Source organism: Musa acuminata, chromosome BXJ1-8 (assembly GCF_036884655.1).
Source record: "Musa acuminata AAA Group cultivar baxijiao chromosome BXJ1-8, Cavendish_Baxijiao_AAA, whole genome shotgun sequence".
Lineage (NCBI taxonomy): Eukaryota > Viridiplantae > Streptophyta > Magnoliopsida > Zingiberales > Musaceae > Musa > Musa acuminata.
The window spans coordinates 51,678,758-51,702,667 of NC_088334.1; the positions used below are offsets into that span (position 1 = coordinate 51,678,758).

The 23,910-nt window shown below is 39.3% G+C and overlaps 7 protein-coding genes across 8 annotated transcripts; 1 reads left to right on the forward strand and 6 right to left on the reverse strand.

Moving 5' to 3' along the window:
- Positions 1-523: 523 nt before the first annotated feature.
- On the reverse strand, positions 524-4,082 carry LOC135588752 (transcription initiation factor TFIID subunit 7-like). Of its 2 annotated transcripts, none has more exons than XM_065081046.1 (6): positions 3,812-4,082; positions 2,460-2,644; positions 1,522-1,655; positions 1,335-1,454; positions 1,179-1,242; positions 524-918 (listed from the first exon to the last, which is right to left on the reverse strand). In XM_065081046.1, the coding sequence occupies exons 2-6, from the start codon at positions 2,572-2,574 to the stop codon at positions 764-766; spliced, it is 588 nt and encodes a 195-aa protein (XP_064937118.1). In that variant the 5' UTR covers positions 2,575-2,644; positions 3,812-4,082; the 3' UTR covers positions 524-763. The 2 variants fall into 2 exon arrangements, with proteins under 2 accessions (XP_064937118.1, XP_064937119.1); XM_065081047.1 differs by having other exon boundaries at positions 524-910; positions 1,177-1,242.
- A 642-nt stretch (positions 4,083-4,724) lies between these two features.
- On the reverse strand, positions 4,725-5,857 carry LOC103995656 (hevamine-A-like). Its single transcript, XM_009416299.3, has one exon. It carries the CDS (start codon positions 5,813-5,815, stop codon positions 4,856-4,858), a length of 960 nt encoding a protein of 319 aa, XP_009414574.2. The 5' UTR covers positions 5,816-5,857; the 3' UTR covers positions 4,725-4,855.
- Positions 5,858-9,130: 3,273 nt separating this feature from the next.
- LOC135588753 (hevamine-A-like) lies at positions 9,131-10,872 on the reverse strand. The gene is made up of 2 exons (XM_065081048.1): positions 9,793-10,872; positions 9,131-9,539 (listed from the first exon to the last, which is right to left on the reverse strand). The coding sequence occupies exon 1, from the start codon at positions 10,791-10,793 to the stop codon at positions 9,837-9,839; it is 957 nt and encodes a 318-aa protein (XP_064937120.1). The 5' UTR covers positions 10,794-10,872; the 3' UTR covers positions 9,131-9,539; positions 9,793-9,836.
- A 2,417-nt stretch (positions 10,873-13,289) lies between these two features.
- LOC135589237 (acidic endochitinase-like) lies at positions 13,290-14,041 on the reverse strand. The gene has a single exon (XM_065081519.1). It carries the CDS (start codon positions 13,907-13,909, stop codon positions 13,394-13,396), a length of 516 nt encoding a protein of 171 aa, XP_064937591.1. The 5' UTR covers positions 13,910-14,041; the 3' UTR covers positions 13,290-13,393.
- A 1,638-nt stretch (positions 14,042-15,679) lies between these two features.
- Positions 15,680-16,836, forward strand: LOC135588755 (hevamine-A-like). The gene has a single exon (XM_065081049.1). The coding sequence runs from the start codon at positions 15,695-15,697 to the stop codon at positions 16,709-16,711; it is 1,017 nt and encodes a 338-aa protein (XP_064937121.1). The 5' UTR covers positions 15,680-15,694; the 3' UTR covers positions 16,712-16,836.
- A 591-nt stretch (positions 16,837-17,427) lies between these two features.
- On the reverse strand, positions 17,428-18,505 carry LOC135589238 (hevamine-A-like). The gene has a single exon (XM_065081520.1). The coding sequence runs from the start codon at positions 18,467-18,469 to the stop codon at positions 17,528-17,530; it is 942 nt and encodes a 313-aa protein (XP_064937592.1). The 5' UTR covers positions 18,470-18,505; the 3' UTR covers positions 17,428-17,527.
- Positions 18,506-22,041: 3,536 nt separating this feature from the next.
- LOC135589239 (hevamine-A-like) lies at positions 22,042-23,092 on the reverse strand. The gene has a single exon (XM_065081521.1). It carries the CDS (start codon positions 23,047-23,049, stop codon positions 22,099-22,101), a length of 951 nt encoding a protein of 316 aa, XP_064937593.1. The 5' UTR covers positions 23,050-23,092; the 3' UTR covers positions 22,042-22,098.
- Positions 23,093-23,910: the final 818 nt, after the last annotated feature.

Sequence of the window (23,910 nt, forward strand, 5' to 3'; positions counted from 1 at the left end):
AATTTAAGCAGCCGTTTGTTGGTGACCGCATGGTGGGGTTGGAATGGTAGTTCAGTATTTACTTAAAATACCGCTTTTATCCTTCCAATTCTTTTATTCCTAACGTAATTGTGTACTGCTTCTTTATTTTCTAATATCTCTTTCTGTATCTAATTTTAAATGCATTTTTTATTCAATAATCTTTTTTTTTTTTCTTTCCCTAATCGGTTCATAGGATAAATGGATCCGTCGAATTAGATGATCATCAATTACGATTTTTTTATGCAACATTTTAATAGTTTTCTTAATATTATTAAAAAATTAAAATTCAGGACAAAAACAAATTGTAGAAACATATTGGGTTAGTCCGGGAGCCAAAACAATCCAATCTGAAGCCACCACAAAATTATAATAAGAAATAACAATTATTACTCATATTTAGTAATTACCACTAATTATTAATCCTCCAATAACCGAACATTCCTCATCTTATGCAACAAAAATTTCTGAAAACCTATATAGAGGGAAAGGATTAGAATGAGACTTCCACCAGATTTGTCACAGGTATTATTATTGTAACCAAAGAGGCACCACATATCAAGGTTTAAATGGCACGTCTCATGTAAAAAGGATTTTGACACTGGCATGTCAAAACCTTGTTTGGGTAACAATACGTTTGGAACATCAGAAACCATGCATCATATTTCCCAGCTACATCAAGATCCATCAAACTCAGACTATGTCACCATCCAAAGTTCCAAAGACGTCGTCTGCTTCTAATGCACTAGCTTTCAGGTTCCAAAGAATCATCAGAATCACTTCTTTCAGGTTCACCTCCAGCACTCTTCACATGCACTTCATCTGGCTTTGGAGCAGCCACCGGAGCATTCTTTTTGCGCTGACCGCCTGCCTCCGGCATGACTGTTTCGACATGTAAACCTACCAAACAGTCAAGGAACAAACATAGGAATAATACACACACAAGAACTTCTAGTGCAGAGAAGGTCAGAATGCAGCAAAGAAGAAACAATTTTAACGAAATTAGAAACATCTGGATAGGCATTACAGTTTAAAGACTATGATTAAGGACATTTAGCCGTAAGAATTGATTCTTATAGATGATTAGGAATGGATTTGTTGATGCTACTTTTAATAGAAAGAAACCCAATGGTACGTTTGCAAAAGTGTGACAAGGATATTTTCTACTGTCCCACCAGACATAATGTTCAGTAGATCTTTCTCAACCCGTTGCACAACCTCCGGCTGTTCATGCAAAAAGATGTAGGAATAGAAATAAGAAAAAGAGCAGAAAGAACGAAAACAAGAAAAAAGTAGTATACAGTCAAGACAACTACATTTAGATCAGGTTCCCTCCGGAATCGCCGTCTACGAGCATCTCTCATTGGAGGAGTAAGTCCATGCTTGTATTCAACCCCTTCAACAGCAGCATCGCCTTCGTCTCTTACCATGATCATCTGTTTACAACCTCTAAGTTGTGGTATTAATACCTCAACTTTGTCAAGAAATAAACGGTCTAGTTACCTGGCCGACATCAGCTGTTTTGATCAACACATTATCATCGTAGGTTTTATAGGATTCCACTATGCAGGGAAGATCCAAGAGGGAGGCAGGAAACCTCTCATCGCCTATCATAAATGTACCACTTCGTCCATCCTCTACATAAAATAAAAATAAAACTAATACTCCTAAAAGAAACAACAAATGATGAGATGAACTGAAGCACCACTATTATACAAGAACATGCAGCTTCGAACATAGTGCAAGGAAATCAGTACGCCAAAGAGACAACATGTGCATAACTGTGTTGAAAGCTCAAAAATGAAACCAGGCTAAATTTATTATGTAACACGAAACTACAAATCTAATGGAATACTGAATCATTGATGATAAAATGCTACCTGGCAACAAGAAATGCTGAGTGGCTATTATGTGGCTAACAATATGAAAAGAAATGGAATCATTTAAATATCAAATAGATCCTGACCATACTCTCACTTGCAACGATCTTCCCCCCTCTGCCTTGAAACAGTTTCTAGACTCACTGTCTAGTTAATTCCACTTAACCTTATTATCTTTCATGCAAAATCTTCTGAAAGAAAATAAGTTACATCCCCTCAAGCTATTATAGTCCTCAATAGCTTATAAGTTTTACTGGTTGCGAAACTCTAAAAATTAATGTGTCAAAGCAAGTTATACAAGACAGAGCCTTTTGAAAATTAAGTGTGATCATAACATTCCTCACCTTACTGTTCATCAGCTTTTGCATAAATAACCTCCCTATCCCAATCAACAATACCTTATTAACATGTCATGACTCTTAATTTGAAATCACACAAGTGCACTTCATTTAACAAGAAGATTCCTCCAAGTTGTAGAACACCAAAATTCATCTATGATAAATGGAGCCTCTAGCAGGTTTATCACAAGGATATTTTCAAGTAATCATACTTAAAAATTACCTGAAAAGGATACATCCAGCGAGCCATCTAAAGAAGAGGAGGCATTCTCATTCAAAAGGCGTTCGATTCGTTCTGCTACAGATGGGGGAACACGGAGAATAAATTGTTCTTCCATTTGACAGATGTTCCACTCAGCAGATAATTCCAGTTGTAACAGATCCAAACTGGAAGCAGGAAGACACTTCCTAAGACCAGAAACAGAAGAATGTCCTCAAGTTAAAATAACTGGACAGACAAATATTGAAATAAAAAAAATATTATATGTATCTCTAAGGACATTTATCTTTAGGAGTGACTCATAGGAAGTGGTGGCAGCAGTGATGGTTGTGCTACTTCTCGCTTTCAGCTAAAATTTTTCATTCAGTAGTGGCCAACAACCAAATGAAACACTCAAATGAATAAACCAGTATGTAAAGAAAGCTTCCCATATTCAAGTTAAAAAATGGTGCTAATCAAGCATAGGCAAGTTATTCTGTATTTAATCAAAATGAAACCAGAAATTTGGTTTATGCATACAGAAATTACTATTTCACAAAAAAGATCTAAAAAATACATGCAAATGAAGTAGGTAAAGCACCAAACAAATAAATAATGGATTGTGCATACCACAAATAAAAGAATGCTTGAAGTTCATGTTCTACAACCATATGCTTCATAAGAAACCAATCCAACAAAACATAGCTGGATCATGTGTTTCAGGCCAAAAAACATATTACAATTCTTTATCTTCTTGCCTGATGCCCTAATAATGTTCCCTCCATCTCTAACTAGGCCAATTCTCCTTGAAACTCCTTGAAAAAGGAATAGGGTCACTTGCGAGCATAGTCCAGTCCGATCTAATCATTCCAAATTGAGGTGCGATCTATAACTCTCTTCTTCCTCTCATGCTCTCTTCTTTGTGTTCACCCACTTATACAATTGTCTATTTATATAATCCAACCCTTGTGCTCTTTTCGTTGTGTTCCTCTCATTAATTTCTCTTTTGTGAACGACGAAGGTATCAAAGTCCACAATAAAGATAGTATAGCAGAAGAAAGATATCAATCGATCGTAGAGCAACAGGACAAGGAAAAAATTGAAGGAAAATGTGAAATCAAGAATTTGATGAGAAATCAAATTTTTAATTTCAGAAAGAACCACAAAAAGATCAACAGAAACAATATAAATAGCTCCAAGCTTAAACCTTTACATTCCTGAGACGAAAATTTATGGCTTTTCTAGAACAACCTCAAACCATCTCGTAGGGTTGCTAATTAAAGCAATCATAGCGAGCTCAAAGGACAAATCTTTACAAGCCAAAACATAATAGTCCCTAAAAAAAGACACAAAAGCAAAACCATCGGTCGATCTACCTCAAATCTCTTGAATCTGAAGGCAGAAACACCCAAAGAGGAACGGAGGACTCAACGCTTTGATCCCGCCGAACTTTCGAACCCAATCGGCCGCCCACCAAATATCCCACTCACCACAGCCCTTCTCGCCGCCGCCTCCTCTCTCTCGCAAGACAGAGCCAGACGCAGAAGACGACGGAATTCAAAGCCCCCTTAAATCCAATTGAGAGGAGGGGCGGAGGTAGAAGTGGAGGGTGGTGGGAATAGGACCGGGACGGCGTTTGCCAGGATCACTTTTAAGGGCAACATCAATGCCGCATCATTGAGGCTCGCCTTTGTTTACTCCTTGAGCCCACGAAATACCATTTATGTCCCTGCACATCATTGCAATCCCCAGACATACTCCTCGCTTTAATTACTGGTCAACATATGTGCATATATATAAGTAATTTCGATATAATTTACTGCTGTAAAAATACAAATTTAGAGGGATAAAATCCCCAAAAAGTCTAATTTTGTTTATTTGTTGTAGGTAAAAAGGAGAGAGAGAGACAAAACAAAGCAAAAGTGTGGGGTTGCCTTTGTTTAGCACGTCGGGAAAATAAAAATAACTCGTCCGATTCAGATAGGGGACCCACGTCGAGAGAGCCATTTCGGCCAATCATAAGCCGGCGTACTTTCTCGGGTGCGTCGCACGCCGGTACGAAAACACCGGTCTTCGGATTTCCGGACTACCAACGGGGATCGGTTCGTACCCGCTCTTCAACTGGAAGCCTACGAGGGACCCGCACAAGATTGAGCATCGCGTCCAATCGAAAGGAAGGGTGGAAGAGCGGAAGTGAAAAGATATTAGGCCCGCTTCTTGATCGAAGATTGTGCGAGACCTAACTAATTACACGTGGTAGGTTCAAACAATATTATTTATAACGAGGAATTCACCAACACAGGTATTTATTTTATTGATGGAGAATATTACACGTAGTACACAGGAGAGTACACGTAGTCCATACGAGACATTACATTTTACGTAGGAGCTTACTTAGTCCCGATTAACGAAGAAGCATATTAGTTCACTGATACAGTTCCGTTCTTCATCAATGGCTCAATCCCCATTGTCAAAGGACACACTGAGTCGTTCACCAGAGGACTATATCCATTGATCTTGTCTAAGTATCTGTTCCATAGCATAATTCCCCCGTACACGCTCGAACTCCTGACCAAGGGAAGAACGGTGTTTATGAGGTCATCAGGTGTGACGTAGCCACTTATAGCTGCCTCAGGAGAAGCAGGCAGTCCCAGGAACACCTTGCTTACGCTCGTGGAAGTCCACTGGTTCCATGCCTGAAGAAAGGTGCCAACGTTGTTGGGGGAGAACTGGCAGTAGTTGTCGTAGAACTGCACCCACACGTAGTCGAAGAGACCGGTGTCGATTGCAGCTTGAAGGTAATAGTCGGGCATGGGGCACTGTGGAGCCGCGCTCAGGTAAATTTTCCGCTCCGGCGTGCTGTAGGCGTTCAAGTAGCGAGCAAGGTCGTCCCAGTAGAATCTGCTCCCTCCCTCGATGTCGAAGTCTATGCCATCCAAGACGGAGTTCCCGAGGGGCCGGTAGGGGGATTCGCCGCCCAAGTAACTGTTCCAGATGTGTGTGGCGACGTTCCTGGCATCCTTCTTGGACGCCAGGCGGTAGTTGCCGTAGGCACCGCCCAGGGAGAGCATCACCTTGACGTTGTAGTCCTGCTGGCATGAGATGATGTCGCTGCTCAGGAAAGTGCAGCCTCCGAAGGTGGGGTCACAGTGGCCGGCGAGGTTCAACCGTGGAATCTTGCCGTGGCCGAACTGGTTGAGGGAGGCTATGAGGACGTACTTGTAGTAGCCGGTGGCACAGGCTTCTCGTAAGCTTCCCTCGTAGGCGTCTTGGCCCCAGTAGACTGCATTGCATGGTTCGGCACGCAGTCTTCCGGCGAGTGCAAGCAGCAAGCACGCTGCTAGTAGCAGCGGCGGGGATGCTGGTGATCGGATCGCCATGTTGAACCAGGAGGCTGCTGCTCTACGGACGCAGTCTTATATCCAAACGCAAGCTTGGGATAGTGTGTGATCGTGAAGGCGGCCACGAGGCTCCCTTATATATTAAATAGAGTGCGGGGAGGTGGGAACCACAACCAGTCTTGTGTTCATCTTTTTTTGGGACCGCCTCTAATATATATATATAATAAAAAGACTATAAAATATACTTTAAAATATTATAAATAATATAAATTTCAAGCTTAAAATTTTGATATTGTAATGATATATAAGTAATGACAAATAAAGAGATAAAATACATCAAGAAAGATATTGCAAAGTTGTTAAAAAATATCATAAATGGTCCTAATAAAATAAAATAAAATATTACAAACTATTTGAGATTCAAATAAGTATTTATAATCGTCAAAGAAAGGAGTTGGGGAGGTGTGACCACAACCACATGAGTTGTAATTATTTGTTGCCGTGATTATTTTTATTTTTGCCTCGAATTTGCGTGGTGTTGATTTCTTCTGTATTAGATTTTGCAATGGGTGGAGGATTCGGAAGGCGTCGGCGCAAACAAGCTAAGCATCTCATGGTTCACGAGTTTGTATCTTATTCAATAAACAATTTAGGGAGGCCTAACTCTTGTGCTTATCTTTTTGGGACCATTTGTCGGTTGCCTCTAAAATATTTGCAACGTGAGGTGCATGCATGCATGCATGCATTCATGAGTTGTATATTTTAATTTTTTTTCTAAGTGTTCATGGTTTTATTGTTTTCCAAATCGTACTCATATTTTGAATAATCATCAAAATATTTATTGTAATGTTTTCATCATCATAATAAAAATATTATAGATGATATAAATTTACTCGTAACCTTAATCAAATTAATTTTAAATCTAAAAATAATATGATGTCAATTATAGTATATTTTTATTAATTTTAGTACATTAATAAAATATTATAATACTATTTAAAAATCATAAATAAGCTTAATAAAATAAAATAAAAAAACTAGAAACTATTTGATATATCATACTATGATTCAAATGAATATTTATAATAATTTAAAAACACTATAAATAATTTGAAATGGACTCCTAAGCTCAATCAAACTAATTTTAAGTCTAAAAATAATATTATAATGGTTTACGATAATGAAAGAGACATAATATGATATAACTACTATGATATAATATTATTAACCTTAATATAATATAACTATTATACTATAATATAATATTCCCTTAATAAAGAAAAATATAATATCATTAAAAACTTCTATAAATTATTCAAATAAAAATGTTTAAATTATCTCACATAACATATAATACATCAAATAAAAACACTAAAACACATCAGATCATTAATATGCAAAAATAAATAAATAAATAATAAAATATAAATTCAGATGTAACGAACATTGTTGAATCTCGGATTTTGATGATGAAATCAATTGATGAAGTTATGATTTAACGAGTGTTTGAGTGACGTATGACTAACTTCTATCGTGGAAAGACAAATAAATTGAAGTAGGAGAATCAAACGTTGGGTTGAAATGGATTATGTTGGAGATTGGATATCGAGCTAGAGGATTGGTCGATGTGTTAGAAGACAGACTTCGTGTTGAGTTTGGACATTAGGCCAGAAGAATCGGATATTGCGCCTGAAAATTGGATGTTGCGGGAGTTCAACATGTCGATAGATCGAGCAATACGTCGAAGGAGATGACGATACGCTGAAGGTTCGGATGAAATGCCAGATGAACCAATGATATGCCGAACAACATAAGATTCATGTTTGTAATCGTTTGTGTTTTGAGTGAAGTAGTTTAGATTTTAATCGAGTTAGTTTTAGGTATAATCATGTCAAATTGATTAGAGGCTTATTGGGTTGGAATAAGGGCTGAATTAAGCTTGTTGGAAGGCCAATTTAGTGACCTGAAGTTGAGCTAAGTGGTGGCACCATCGGGTGAGGTGGTAGAACAGCCTATGAGCTAGAAAGCATGAAATGTACTTTTCTATAAAACCTAATGGTGGTACCACCCCCAGATTGGCGGTGATATGGTCAGAACTCAATTTCTGAGATTGTGTCAAGGGATGATACTGCTTAGGTAGGTGGTGGTACCACCAGTGCATAGGTTGTCAGGCAATGGTACCACCCAATACAAGCGATGGTTCCGCTAATACCTCGAAAATTTAGAGATTTAAATTTTTAGTTCTATTTTTGAAGCCATTTGGGACTTATAAATACCTCACTCATGCATGCTAGGTGTAGGAAGAAAAGAGAATGAAAATATGTGATTTGGAGTGTGTAAACTCTATAAAAAAGTTAAGTCCCCTCCTACTTGAGCTTAGATGTTGTTCTAAGGGAGGTGTGTGAGTATTTCTTTATAAAAGAGGGTTGTAAAGGTTATAATAAGGATAAAGAGTTATAATAAGGATAGTTGATCTTCGTCCAATGGAGAAAAGATTAGTAGTAGAAACTAATGGCCTCAAGTGAAGATGAATCGAGAGTAGATATAGGTCACGACGATTTAACAACTATAAATCCCGTGTGCATTCCTTTTATGCTTTTCATTCTTATTGCTTATTGTTCTAATTGCTCACTGCTTTTACTCACATTCCACGTTAAACGTATTTTCGATACGGGTTTGATCGAACAAATTTTTTAAATCATTTTAACTTTTTAAAAGCACTAATTCATCTTATCTTAATTTTTTTTACGATCCTAACAAATGATAATAATAAAATATAAAAAAATCTTTAGTACAATGTCTCGTATAAATCATGCATGATTTTCACTCAATCTCATCCGCATGAGAAAAAACTCTTGATAATACTTAAAAATATTTTTCTTCCACACCGATGACATTGAAAACGGTGAGATATATAAAAAATATATGATAATTAAATTCTTATTTATTAGGAATTTGAATTTTATAAGTAGATTTTTTTTAAGCTCAGATTTTTTGCTCAAGCAACTGATCCTTCAAACACAAAACCTATTTTTAATAAAAAAAAATTGTAAAAGATAATTGACAAGAGGAAGCTTGAAATGTTTGCGGAGACTCGATGGTGTTCTTTTGATGGTGACTCACATGTCCTTTGTGCAGCGTTAGTTTGATGGACTCCTCCGCAGTAGTAAGTCCAAAATCCAAAAGGACAAACAACGGAAGAATCAACAAGATTTTGGGGCCATTTGAGGTGTCCCCAAAAGAGTGGGAGGTAATCGGTAGTAGTTTTATTATTTTAATGCTATTAATTTTTGTCAGTGATCAATACATATATCGATTGGTGTCTTGTGAGAACACCGGAGAAGAGGACATATGTATGACGAGGACCTTCACCGACATGATCTTTATTATATTATGAGAAGAGGACATACGCATAGATTACACGATACGCAGTTAGCTTACATAGTTCCGGTTGACATGGATGGGAGACATACGATGAGACAGACACAGACCATATACGGATTACATACGCAACGCCATACCGTTTTCACACACGCAGTTCAGACCATCATGAAAGGCCTCACCAGCATAGACAAGATGGAGGACTGACGATCCCAGCACACACAATTCTTAACCTCAGAACTGTTGCCGTAGAGAACGTCGTCGTGGTATCAGCGGATACGCAGTCTTCTTCCGGTGAGTGCAAGTAGCAGCGGCAACGCTGGTGATGTGTTTCAGGCCAAAAAGCAGATTGGAAAGCAGTAACCCAAAAATCTGAGAGAACCTGAAGCACCAGATGAGCATATCAGGAGCCAAAATAGCAAGAAGAAACATAGCCAGAAACCTGCTGATATGTACAAGAATTATGTACATATAATAATGTGACATGTCTTAAGATCTATTACTGCCATAATCATTAGTAATGAAAATAAATGAGGATCTCACCAACATAGATGTTTATTTTATTGATGGAGAGAATACTACACGTAGTACGTAGGAGACTTAGTACATAAGAGACATTATACGTAGTCACTTACCTAGTCCCCATTAACAAGGAAGCAGATTAGCTCACTGAGACGGTTCAAACCTTCATCAAAGGCTTAATCCGCATAGTCGAAGTAAAGGACACATCATTAGGACACACGTAGTCCTTCACCTGAGCACTATAGTTATTGAGCACGTCATAGTATCTGCTCCATAGCATAATTCCTCCGTACTTGTCCGAGTCCTTGATGAGGGGAAGCACCTTATTTATGAGGTCATCAGGTGTGACGTAGCCACTTCCGGCTGCGGCAGGAGAAGCAGGGAGTCCGAGGAACACCTTGCCTACGCTCGTGGAAGTCCACTGGTTCCATACCTGAACAAAGGTGTCAACGGTGCTGGGGGAGTACTGGCAGTAGTTGTTGTAGAACTGCACCCACAGGTAGTCGAAGAGACCGGTGTCGATCGCAGTTTGAAGGTAATAGTCGGGTTTGGGGCACTGTGGCGCCGCGCTCAGGTAAACTTTCTGCTCCGGCGTGCTGTACGCGTTCAAGAAGCGAGCAAGGTCGTCCCAGTGGTCTTTGCTCCCTCCCTCGATGTCGAAGTCCACGCCATCCAAGACGGCGTCCCCGAGGGGCCGGTTGGGGGATGAGCCGCCCAAGAAATTGTCCCAGATGTAGGCGGCGACCTCCCGGGCATCCTCCTCGGACACCAGGCGGTAGCTGCCGATGCCACCGCCGAGGGAGAGCATCACCTTGACGTTGTACTCCTGCTGGCATGAGATGATGTCGTTGCTCAGGAAAGTGCAGCCGCCGGTGTTGGGGTCACAGTGGCCGGCGAGGTTCATCTGTGGCATCTGGCCGCCACCGAACTGGTTGAGGAAGGCTATGAGGACGTACTTGTAGTAGCCGGTGGCACAGGCTTCTCGTAAGCCTCCCTCGTTGCCGTTTTGGCCCCAGTATACTGCAATGCATGGTTCGGCACGCAGTCTTCCGGCGAGTGCAAGTAGCAAGCACGCTGCTAGTAGCAGCGGCGATGCTGGTGATCGGATCGCCATGTCGAACCAATGAGGCTGTTGCTCTACGTACACACAACCAAAAGAAGGCAAGCTTGGGATAGTGTGTGATGATGAAGGCGGCCACGAGGCTCCCTTTATACAGTGAAGAAAGAGAGTGGTGGTGGTGGAACCACAACCGGTCTTTGTGTTTATCTTTTTGGGACCGTCGCTGGTTGCCTCTAAAATATATATAACGTGAGGCACAAGTTGTCCTTTAAAAGTCTTTTTAGTTTTTTCTTCTTCTAAGTATACATGTTTTTATTATTTTCAAATCGTACTCATATTTTGAATAAACATCAAAATATTTATTATAATATTTTCATCATCATAATAAAAATACTATAAAATATATTTTAAAAATTATGCATGATATAAATGGACTCGTAGCCTTAATCAAACCAATTTTAAGTCTAAAAATTTAATTTTATAATATTTTGAATGCATCAATAAAAATATTAGTGTTATTAAAAATATTATAAATGATCCTAATAAAATAAAATAAAAATACGAGAAACTATTTGATGTCATACTATGATTCGAATGGGTATTTATAATGGTTTAAAAATTAACATCACTCAAATAGGGATTAAAAAATTGATATATTGTAGTGCTTTGATCACCACAATAAAAATACTATAAGATATTATTTAAAAATATTATAAATATTTCAAATGGGTTTTTGACCTCAATCAAACCCTAAAAATAGTGACTAGCGATGACAATTAGAGAAACAAATTATGATGTCACTTATGGCATTTTTCAATAGTTTCACAGTGTTTTCAACACCTCAATAAAAAATTAATATTATTAAAAAAATACTATAAATAAAAATTATGTTATTTAAATTTAAAATTCATTTTAGATATTATTCAAATTAAAAGAATTTGATGAATAGCAATAGCCTAAAAACGTTATTACTAAGGCTGAAAAAAAATACCACGGATCGATGAAGAATATTTTATATATTTATTTTAAATTAGAAAATATTATTATAAAATTTAAAAAAAAAATCAAAACATAGTTATTTTTGAAGAAAATAATTTTTGTATCATATAAATTATCGTTGAAGAAAGGAGTTGGGGATGTGTGTGACCACAACCCCGCTCGTGTTAATCTCGAACAAAAGGGCTTAGGGAGTGGTGATCGCGTGCATGAGTTGTATTTATTTTTGCCTCAAATTTTGCGTGGTATTAATTTCTTTTGTATTGGATTTTGCAAAGGGTGGAGGATTCCGAAGGCGTGAGCACAAACATCTAAGCATCTCATGTTTCACGTGTTTGTCGTTCTAATCGTTTGCGACGATCGGAGCCTTAATTGAATAAAGAATTTGGGGAGGTGTAACTCTCGTGCTTATCTTTTTGGGATCGTAGCCCGTTGCCTCTAAAATATTTGGAACGTGAGGTGCATGCATGCATGCATGCATGAGTTATATATTTATTTTTTTTGGTTTTATTGTTTTCAAATTGTACTCATATTTTGAATAATCATCAAAATATTTATTATAATACGTTCATCATTATAATAAAAATAATTATAACAATATACTTAAAAAATATTATAAAATGATATAAATGGGCTCGTAATCTTAATCAAATTAATTTCAGGTCTAAAAATAATATGATGTCATTTAGAGTAATATTTTTAGTACATCAATAAAAATATTATAATGCTATTAAAAATATCATAAAATGAGTCTAATAAAAATTTTAAAAATAGAAACTATTTGATTTATCATTCTATGATTCAAATAGGTATTCATAATAGTTTAAGATTAACATCACTCAAATAGGGATAAAAAATTAATACATTATAGTGCTTTGGCCGCCACAATAAAAATATTATAAAATATATTTAAATTTTAATATTTCAGATAGACTTTTTAATTTCAATCAAAATAATTACAAGCTTAAAAATAATATCATAATGGTCTACAAGACATAATATAATATAACTTATAATAGTTTTATAGTAATTTTAATACCTCAATAAAAATAATATGATATTATTAAAATATTATAAATTAGTTAAATGAAAATTATAAAATTATCTCACATAATATTTAATACATCGAATGAAAACGCTAAAACACATCAGACCGCGCATTAATATTCAAAAAATAAAAATATAAATTTAGAAGTAATGAACATAAAATTTATGTTATAATATTAAAAAAAAAATATATAACAGAATAGAGGATTTTCCTCAACAGAATAGAGAAATTTCCTCATATAGTTAGGAAAATCTTATCTTCTATCATGCCCCCGTAAGATGGTGCTCGGATACCAATCTTGGATCGCTGCTGCTGTTGCTGCGATTGCTGTTGCTGTGATGGCACAGGCGTTCCCTTCATTCTCCTTAAGTCGGTCGCTAGCGGAAAGGAATGGACGTTGGCGCAGAGTGGCAACACCAATGATGAATTGGCAGCGAGAAGAGAGCTTGCTCTAGGCAAGCGGCTCTGATACCATGATAGAAATTAAGCGAAGAAATAGAAAGATAAGAACAATAGAATATAAGAAACTTTATTGAAGTAGAGAAACTTTAGCTTGAATCTATTAACATGTTCCCTCTCCTATTTATAGGAATTAGGAGGAAAGATTTCCCTAACAGAATAGAGGATTTTCCTCGTCTTCCCAGTGGTCTCTGCTCCCTCCCTCGATGTCGAAGTCTACGCCGTCCAACACGGCGTTCCCGAGGGGCCGGTTGGAGGAAGAGCCGCCCAAGAAACTGTTGTAGATGTAGCGGGCGACCTCCCTGGCTTCCTCCTTGGACACCAGGCGGTAGTTGCCGATGGCGCCGCCCAGGGAGAGCATCACCTTGACGTTGTAATCCCTCTGGCACGAGACGATGTCGTTGCTCAGGAAAGTGCAGCCGGTGGTGTTGGGGTCACAATGGCCGGCGAGGTTCAGCTGCGGCTCTTGGTTGCCGCCGAACTGGTTGAAGAAGGCTATGAGGACGTACTTGTAGTTGCCGGTGGCACAGGCTTCTCGTAAGCCTCCCTCGTAGCCGTTTTGGCCCCAGTAGACCGCGATGCATGGTTCGGCACGCAGTCTTCCGGTGAGTGCAAGTAGCAGGCACGCTGCTAGTAGCAGCGGCAACGCTGGTGATCGGATCGCCATGTAGAACCAGGAGCTTGGGGTGGTGTGTCATGAACAAGGAAGGCCATGGCACTCCCTTGTATAGGTGCCGGGGGTGAGGCTGGCCCTCTGTTTCTGCACACACATTGCGCTTGGATAACTCTAGAAAGAGTAAAGATTGCAAGATATGGAATCAAGTTCGATATTAATCCTCCTTAGAACAACATCATATAGTCTACAAATAACTCCGATAAATCTGTGATCTTGATTTTTATGTAGGTTGATATTGAGTTTCTGAAACCTTCTCATTTGCACACATGGATTATAATCAAATCAAACTAATCATCAGAACAAATAGCAATAGATGACACCTCCAACAACACCAAAAGTGTTCTTGTATTTTCGTTTGTCAGGTTCTCTTTGGATTGCGAACTTTGTGGACGGTCCATAAAAAACCAGCAAGATTTATAATATTTTTTTATCATTATTTATTTTTTATGATAATTTTTTATTAATAAAAGTATTATTTATAAACTAATCAAATTTATTTTTATTAACAAATTATCATTGATTAAAGAACTTGATAATGAATCGGAGTGACTTTATAGGGCTGTAGTCCGACTCATCTAACGATGATGAGACAAATCCATCGTACGTTCTCATGAACACCTACGCGATTCTAAGTGATCTACAAGTGCGACTCGATCGACACTCATCGAAGAACGGTGCTCATCTCCTATCGTGAAAAAGAGGTCTACAATAACGCTTATACGGAGATAAAGAAACGACAGACACACTATGACGTGCATAGGTTTATATGGTCACGGCTTGGATTACCACAGATTCCAAGACTTGGATTTGGGACTTTGCGCATAGGTTTATATGGAACGGAGGGATCACGGTGGTCGTCTGTTCCTACAGATAGATAGTTTGTGGAGCCCCACAAGATACGCCAAAGAAATGTCATGTGTAGCACCCACCCAAGTCAAACAAAGCGTCAAGACATGGAATGCTCTTTGAGAACCGACGGAGTTTGCGGTGACACCTCAGAGATCCTTTGGGCAATGATCCGTTTGATCTTGGTAAAGCTTGTTGAGACTCGATGGTGTGGTTTTGATGGCGACTCGCGAGTCCCAAATCCAACTCTCGGGATGTGTGGTGCGAAGCCACTCGATTACATGATTTCTTTTCTATTATTAGGTTATTATTATTTATTTCTATCTTTCTATTCTTTTGTGTTCTAAAAAAAGAAATCTCGCTGTTTTAACCCTCCCTCTATAGTATTATGAAGAAACAATCAATCAGTCAATCTTGATATGTTGAGACTCGATGGTGTTTTTGATGGACCAAACACAAGAACATTTGGTGCTGTTCGAGGTGTCCATGGAACATTGGGTTTACATATATAATTGGAAATAGCTTCATGATTTTAATGCTATCTGTTATTGTCAGTGTTATCATATTGCTTCGATGTTCTTCTAGCACATTTTAGAGACCTCTCGTCGTCGTCGTCGTCCGAGTTAAAGACGGGTCTGCAACACTAATAATTATTCCCTGTTGTCTGACATAAGTGTTTTGACGCTTTGTATGATTTGGGTGGGTGCTACTTACCACCATTGCTAATTTATCTATCGATCTACCACTGAGCGAATGACTAATATCCATTTCTTTGTAGACTGTATAATATTTGCAATGGTGGACGAACGTGAACCGTCAACTTGATTCCATATCTTACCACCTTTGCTCTTTCTAGAGATATCCAAGCGCATTGTATGTGTAGGAATAGAGGACCAATTTGATCTGTGTGTTTTTATATAAGGGACTGCCATGGCCTTGTTCATGACACACCATCCCAAGCTTGCCTCGCCAACAGCCTCCTGGTTCACCATGGCGATCCGATCACCAGCGTTGTCGCTGCTACTAGCAGCGTGCCTGCTACTTGCACTCGCCGGAAGACTGCGTGCCGAACCATGCATTGCAGTCTACTGGGGCCAAAACGGCTTCGAGGGAGGCTTACGAGAAGCCTGTGCCACCGGCTACTACAAGTACGTCCTCGTAGCCTTCCTCAACCAGTTCGGCAACGGCCAGATTCCACAGATGAACCTCGCCGGCCACTGTGACCCCAACAACGGCGGCTGCACTTTCCTGAGCAGCGACATCATCTCCTGCCAGCAGGACTACAACGTCAAGGTGATGCTCTCCCTCGGCGGTGGCATCGGCAGCTACCGCCTGGCGTCCAAGGAGGATGCCAGGGAGGCCGCCCACTACATCTATAACAGTTTCTTGGGCGGCTCTTCCTCCAACCGGCCCCTCGGGAACGCCGTGTTGGACGGCGTAGACTTCGACATCGAGGGAGGGAGCAGAAACCACTGGGACGACCTTGCTCGCTACTTGAAGGCCTACAGCACGACGGAGCAGAAAGTTCACCTGAGCGCGGCTCCACAGTGCCCCATGCCCGACTATTTCCTTCAACCTGCGATCGACACCGGTCTCTTCGACTACCTGTGGGTACAGTTCTACAACAACTACTGCCAGTACTCCTCCGGCAACGCGGTCACCTTTGCACAGATATGGAACCAGTGGGTTTCCGCAAACGTAAGCAAGGTGTTCCTCGGCCTCCCTGCTTCTCCTCAGGCGGCTGGAAGTGGCTTCGTCACACCCGACGAGCTCATAGATAGCGTTCTTCCCATAGTCAAGCGCTCAGAGAAGTATGGAGGAATTATGCTATGGAGCAGATACCACGACGTTATCTATGGCTTCAGTCCTCAGGTAAAGAACCATGTGTGTCCCGATCGTATGGCCTCCCTCTTGTCTATGACTGTGAGACCCTTCATGAAGGTTTGAACTGCGCACGTATGCTACTATGGTATGAGTGTGTCGTATGTGTTCATGAGATCTACGGTCATCCATGTACTGTGTGTACGTGGTGTTGTCTAATAATATAATAAAGATCTCTCTGGGAGTGATAATTCTCATGCGCATATATATATATATATATATATATATATATATATATATATATATATATATATATATATATATATATATATATATATATATATATATATATATATATATATATATATATATAACCCTTATTGTCACTGTGTTGAGATCAATGTCCTTTATAACCCTTATTGGATATGCTAAAGTTAAGCAACACAAAGGAAAGACATATATTGGATCTGAAGTATCAGAATGACACCAAAATAATGAAGGCCATATAACATGGGAGAAGTGTGGTTAAACTATTAGAGAAATGGTAAAGAAATAATAGTAAAACTGATAAGAAAATCTAATCGAATATTAAATGAATGATTAAAAAAAGATGAAAAGAAATCCGATGGTATAAATCATTGTCCTAACGTGAATTCCAATCCTTTCGTGTAGGTATAGGTAGAAAATCTATTCTCGTTGTCCAAATGAAGGATCTAAGAAAAGGATCGAAGAATCCTAAAGACACGAATCGTTATTATTATAATCATGCGTTGTTGTTGTTATTATTATTATTGGAAATAACCATGCGTATATACTTTGAGAAAATATTAAGATGGGGACATATCATTACGCAATCACAGCAGGTGTTTATTGTATTATTAGAGGACACCACACATTGCGCATCGGCGAAGCATCATAACTGGACGCGCACACAGTTCCAGTTCACACGGAAGACGACGCCACCAAAGTAGCCGCGGTGGAGTACTGACGACGATCAGGACACACGTAGTCCTTCACCTGAGCGCTAAAGTTAGTGATAGCGTCAGAGTATCGGTTCCACAGCATAATTCCTCCATACTTATCGCAATGTTTGATGATGGGAATAACTATGTTTACGAGGTCCTCAGGTGTGACGCAGTCATTTCCGCGATGAACAGTGATTCCGAGGAACACCTTGCTTACGTTCATGGAAGCCCACTGGTCGCATATCCTAAAAAAGGTGTCAACGTCGCTGAGGGAGCACTGGCAGTAGATGTCGCAGAACTGCACCCACAGGTAGTCGAAGAGACCGGTGTCGATCGCAGTTTGAAGGTAATAGTCGGGCATGCAGCAGCGTGTTGCCGCGCTCAGGTAAACTTTCTGCCCCGGCGTGCTGTAGGCCTTCAAGTAGCGAACAAGGTCGTCCCAGTGGTCTCTGCTCCCTCCCTCGATGTCGAAGTCTACCCCGTCCAACACGGCGTTCCCGAGGGGCCGGTTGGGGGATGAGCCGCCCAAGAAATTGTCCCAGATGTAGGCGGCGACATACCTGGCATCCTCCTTGGACACCAGGTGGTAGTTGCCGATGGCACCGCCCAGGGAGAGCATCACCGTGACGTTGTAGTCCTGCTGGCATGAGATTATGTCGTTGCTCAGGAAAGTGCAGCCGCCGCTGATGGGGTCACAGTGGCCGGCGAGGTTCAACCGTGGAATCTGGCCGTTGCCGAACTGGTTGAGGAAGGCTATTAGGACGTACTTGTAGTTGCCGGTGGCACAAGCTTCTCGTAAGCTTCCCTCGTTGCCATTTTGACCCCAGTAGACTCCAATACATGATTCAGCATGCAGTCTTCCTGTGATTGCAAGTAACAGGCACAGGACTGCTACTAGCAGTGGTGATAAGCTCGCCATATTGAACCACGAGGATGTTGCTCTCTTCCTTCCTTCCTTCGCAGAACTAATCCATGGCATGCTACTCTCTTATATAGGAAAAGTGGATAAGATGAGACTCTCCCCTGTTGCTGTACATGCGCGCATGCATACAGTTCGATTGTCCAAGTCTCTTGTCCTTTGATTCCAACATCTACATCGAACAGTCAGTAAGTAACAGTCATCGTTTTGATTTTGGATCTTGGGAAGGGTGGATATATACACACGAGATCAGCATTGAACAAAGGACTTGCAAAGCTGATTAGGATAACAGAGAGAACTCACGTTTGTTTTCTTTTGGATTTTGGACTCTTTGAGAGGGAAGGTAGAGAACCTGACTATTATTTGAACGAAGGACAAAGAGTTGGTATCCCATGCATGCACCTCTAAGATGTCACCATTTTCTTCTCAGTGTTATCATGTTACCTCAAAGTCGTAAAGATATAATTGTGTCCAACAATATAATAATAATAATAATAATAATAATAATAATAATAAATAATAATAAAATTGGTAAGTATCTCTCGCTCAAACAACACTCCAAGAGAAATTAAACCTTCCTATATCTCTTAAATGATAAAATTATATCATGCACAGGTCTCCCACCACTTGTTAGAACTGGGGTTAGGAAATTTTATCAAAAGGGTAATTTGACAACCCAATAAAGACAATAAAGTAGAAAAATAAAACAGACAAAAATATCATATTTATGTTGTTCGATCAATTGACCTATATCCACGGATAAAAAGACTATTACAAATGTTTTAACAAGATGTTCGTAGGCCATAAAACACCAAAAACTATTGAACAAAAAAAACCTAAAACAAACAATTAGGTTTTCTTATGGTGCATCTGACTTCAAAGCTTAGACCCTTATTTATAGTTACAATAGGAGATAACAAACTTGGTTTTCCCGATGTGGGACTATATGAGGCTTGTCAAACTAACAAATCTCCGGCATATCCCAACAAAACTTACTCCACCTTTTTCACAAAAGCCCCAACGAACAATCACCAACAATGAACACCAACCAAGTCCAAGCACTGCTTGAACTTGTAAATCGGAAGAGGCTTCATAAGCATATCAGTTGGATTGTCCTTCATATGAATTTTCTTACCCGAATGCGGCTTCACAAGATCCCAAGTTTTATTCTGATTGAGAGATTTTATTTCTTCATTCATTAAAATGAACCACTTAGCGGAATTATCACAAGAAACTACATTTGAGTAGGTAGTAGGCTCACCAACTTCACTTGTTTCTTCTGCAACAAACAAAGCATATGCAACCAAATTTACATATCTTTGTGGTGGTCGAATATCTCTCCATGGTCTATCTTTAGTTATAAAATATTGCTCTTCCTCTATATCATCTTCGTTAGTAGACTCGGGACCATCTACTAGCATTATTTGAGTAGAAGAGTTCGACTTAAAAGAATCTGAACACCAATCTTAAGCTCCACCTGTTTCTGCGCATTATCATTTGTACAAATAATTGATTCCTCTTTGGAAGATAACATAAACAATTCATTAAAAGTACCATCTCTACTTATTATAAAATTTGGAGATTTGGACCAGAGCACCATAATCTGTATCCTTTCACCCCAGAAGCATACCCAAGGAAAATGTACTTTTTCGCTCGAGGCTCTAATTTTCCTTCATTTACATGCATGTATACTGGACACCCAAAAAATTTTAAATCAGAGTAATCAGTAGGTATACTTGACTAAACTTTCTTTGGAGTTTTAAAGTTAAATGCTGCAGAAGGAGCGCGGTTGACAACGTAACAAGCCATATTAATCGCCTCTACCCAAAAGTCCTTTATCAATCCTGCATTTGAGATCATACACCTTGCTCTCTCTAAGAGTGTTCTGTTCATACGTTCGGCCACATCATTTTGCTGAGGCATCATCCTAACAGTGCGATGCCGAACAATTCCTTTATTTTTGCAGAATTCATCAAAGTCACATTCACAAAATTTCATGCCATTATCTATTCAAAGCCGCTTAATCTGTTTACCTGTTTGCTTCTCAATCAAAGCCTTCCATTGCTTAAAGGTTAGAGCTGGCCTCAGAAAATTTTACCAAAAGGGTAATTTGGTAACCCAATAAAGATAATAAAACGAAAAAATAAAAGAGACAAGAACACTGTATTTACGTGGTTCAATCAATTGGCCTATATCCAAGGACGAAGGAGAAGCAAAACATTACTATAAAAAGACTATTACAAATGTTTTAGGAAGATGTTTCTAGACCATAAAACATTGAAAACTATTGAACAAGAAAAGTTTAAAGCAAACAATTAGGTTTTTTTTTTTTTGTATCTGACTTCAAAACTCACGCCCTTATTTATAATTACAATAGAATGTTTTCCCGATATGGGACTTGCCAAACTAACACCACTCACACACAAAGTGAGAAGAACTCGATTCATTTATCAGTTAGATTGATCAATTATCTTAATGGTGTCGAACAAGAGACCAAGGATTAGATGAGTTTTCTTTTCTTGTTTTCTTTGGACTCTAAATTATTGCTGAACAAAGGTGCTTCTCTTAATTTTCACGTGTTTGTTTTGTGGTGTTATCTTCTTGTCATTGTCGTCATTTTTTCTCCATCTCTGCTAACAAGCATAACATCGCCATTAGATTCTAAAACTGCTCTCTGAAATAGATGATACCTTATATTATTCAAATTTAGTTATATATATATATATATTATTAGATTAATAAAATTAATTCAATTAACTCAGGATTAAATTCAAAAATATCATTGCTTGAGAATAATATCACATACATTCATATATTATTATTGAATTACATGCCTTGGACTTGGTGAAACCATTATAGATTTGAGGCCTGCTATATAACAAAGATAATAAGAAAATCCAATATTCTGAGAACTATTCTACGATCGCATTGGAATTAGGTGTCACACTCTGATCTGACTCAAAAATTAAGATGTTGATAATGACTAAATTAAGATGTTACAATAAGTTACATCATTCACAGGTCTACGATGGATGTGTTCTCCTGCGTGATAATTCATTCACATATGCATAATATATTTCAACGTCGTTCTTATGTTTACTTTGTACCTGTGCAACACAAGGAGGGACTAATGCATGCATAAACAATTGTCACTGTGTTGATATAATCCTTATCGGATCTGCTAAAGTTAAGCAACATAAAGAAAAGACATATATTGGATCTGAAGTATAAGAATGAAGCCCATGTATGTAACAAGGACAAGTGTGGTTAAACTATTAGAGCAATGGTAAAGAAATAATAGTAAAAACTGAGCAAAACATCTAATTAAATATTGAATGAATGATTAAAAAAAGATGAAAAGAAATCCGAACCTATAAATCATTGTCCTAACGTGAATTCTAATCCTCTCGTGTAGGTATAAGTAGAAAATCTATACTCATTGTCCAAATGAACGTATAAATCATTGTTATTATAATCATGCGTGGTTGTTGTTATTATTATTATTATTATTAGAGAAAATAATAAGATGGGGACATATCTTTGCGCAATCACTGCAGGTGTTTATTGTATTATTAGAGGACACCACAGGCGCAGCATCCATCATAACTGGACGCTCACACAGTTCCAGTTCACACGGAAGACGACGCCACCAAAGTAGACGAGATGGAGTACAGACGACGATGAGGGCACACGTAGTCCTTCACCCGAGCACTATAGTTATTGGTCAGGTCAAAGTATCTGTTCCATAGCATAATTCCTCCGTACTTCTCTGAGGGCTTGACGAGGGGAAGAACTTTATTTATGAGGTCATCAGGTGAGCCGTAGCCACTTCCAGCCTCAGGAGAAGCAAGGAGTCCGAGGAACACCTTGCTTACGTTTACGGAAACCCACTGGTTCCATACCTGAACAAAGGTGTCAACGTTGCTGGGAGAGTACTGACAGTGGTTGTTGTAGAACTGCACAAACAGGTAGTCCAAGAGACCGGTGTCGATCGCAGGTTGAAGGTGTGCGTCTGGGAAGGGGCACTGTGGCGCCGCGCTCAGGTAAACTTTCTGCTCCGGCGTGCTGTAGGCCTTCAAGTAGCGAACAAGATCGTCGTAATAAGCGGCACCCCCTATTTCGATGTCCAAGTCTACTCCGTCCAAGACGGCGTTCCCGAGGGGTCGATTGGCGGAAGAACCGCCCAAGAAATTGTTCCAGATGTAGGTGGCGACCTCCCTGGCATCCTCCTCGGACACCAGGTTGTAGTTGCCGATGGCACCGCCCAGGGAGAGCATCACCGTGACGTTGTGGTCCTGCTGGCATGAGATGATGTCGCTGCTCAGGAAAGTGCAGCCGCCGCTGTTGGGGTCACAGCGGCCGGCGAGGTTCATCTGTGGAATCCGGCTGTTTCCGAACTGGTTGAGGAAGGCTATGAGGACGTACTTGTAGTAGCCGGTGGCACAGGCTTCTCGTAAGCCTCTCTCGTAGCCGTTTTGGCCCCAGTAGACTGCGATGCATGATGGTTCGGCACGCAGTCTTCCGGTGAGTGCAAGCAACAGGCACAGGACTGCTAGTTGCAGTGGTGGTAAGCTCGCCATATTGAACCACGAGGATGCTGCTCTCTTCCTTCCTTCCTTCCTTCACAGAACTAATCCATGGCATACTACTCTCTTATTTAGGAGAAGTGGATAAGAGGAGACTCGTCCCTCTTTTGTCATTTGTCATTCACTGTCTAAATATCTCGTCCTATGATTCCAATATTAACGTCGAACAGTTATTTCTCTTTCTTTTGGATTTTGGATCTTGCGAAGGGTGGATGTCAACACACGATATCAGTATTGAACACTTTCGAAGGTAAAAGATAAAAGAAGTTGGTGTTGGGTGCCTCTCAATTATTGTTGCCTGTCTCTCAGTTATTGTAAGGACACCAGTTGATATCCCACGCATGCACCACAAATGTTACCTTCTTCTACTTCTTGATATCCCATGCATGCACCACAAATGTTACCTTCTTCTTCTCCCATGCATGCACCACAAATGATATCCCATGCATGCACCACAAGTGTTATCATGTTACCTCAAACTCATACACTATTTACTTAATGGCCTCCAAGAGCCTTTTTTTTCTTTAATATATTTTTTTTCTCAATAATAATGGAACAAAAATAGATGAATAGAAAGACACTAATAATATAAAATAAAAAAATAATTAATAGGTGCTCAAGAAGAATACTTCCAAGATGAAAACCTTTCAGCTTCCTGACTCGTGAAAAATACTCCTATGGTAAATGTTTCTCACCTTCGCTCATTATTTCTCATGAGGACGATGGAATCATACCATAAAAAATGAGTCACATGAAAGAACTAAATTTTAAATTGATTCATTTTTTATTGATTTTAATCACGATATTTTGGTCTAAGTGTAAAAACCAAAAGGACAATTTTAAAAATAAAAATTA

What these genes read in the sequence shown, in the direction of transcription:
- LOC135588752 (XM_065081046.1), bottom strand. Translation starts at nt 2,574, where the DNA reads ATGGAAGAACAATTTATTCTCCGTGTTCCCCCATCTGTAGCAGAACGA. An exon ending in GGAGGGAACCTGATCTAAAT is followed by an intron (nt 1,243 to 1,334) that starts GTAGTTGTCTTG and finishes TTGCATGAACAG; the next exon opens with CCGGAGGTTGTGCAACGGGT. An exon ending in GTCTGGTGGGACAGTAGAAA is followed by an intron (nt 919 to 1,178) that starts ATATCCTTGTCA and finishes ACTGTTTGGTAG; the next exon opens with GTTTACATGTCGAAACAGTC.
- LOC103995656 (XM_009416299.3), bottom strand. Translation starts at nt 5,815, where the DNA reads ATGGCGATCCGATCACCAGCATCCCCGCCGCTGCTACTAGCAGCGTGC.
- LOC135588753 (XM_065081048.1), bottom strand. Translation starts at nt 10,793, where the DNA reads ATGGCGATCCGATCACCAGCATCGCCGCTGCTACTAGCAGCGTGCTTG.
- LOC135589237 (XM_065081519.1), bottom strand. Translation starts at nt 13,909, where the DNA reads ATGGCGATCCGATCACCAGCGTTGCCGCTGCTACTAGCAGCGTGCCTG.
- LOC135588755 (XM_065081049.1), top strand. Translation starts at nt 15,695, where the DNA reads ATGGCCTTGTTCATGACACACCATCCCAAGCTTGCCTCGCCAACAGCC.
- LOC135589238 (XM_065081520.1), bottom strand. Translation starts at nt 18,469, where the DNA reads ATGGCGAGCTTATCACCACTGCTAGTAGCAGTCCTGTGCCTGTTACTT.
- LOC135589239 (XM_065081521.1), bottom strand. Translation starts at nt 23,049, where the DNA reads ATGGCGAGCTTACCACCACTGCAACTAGCAGTCCTGTGCCTGTTGCTT.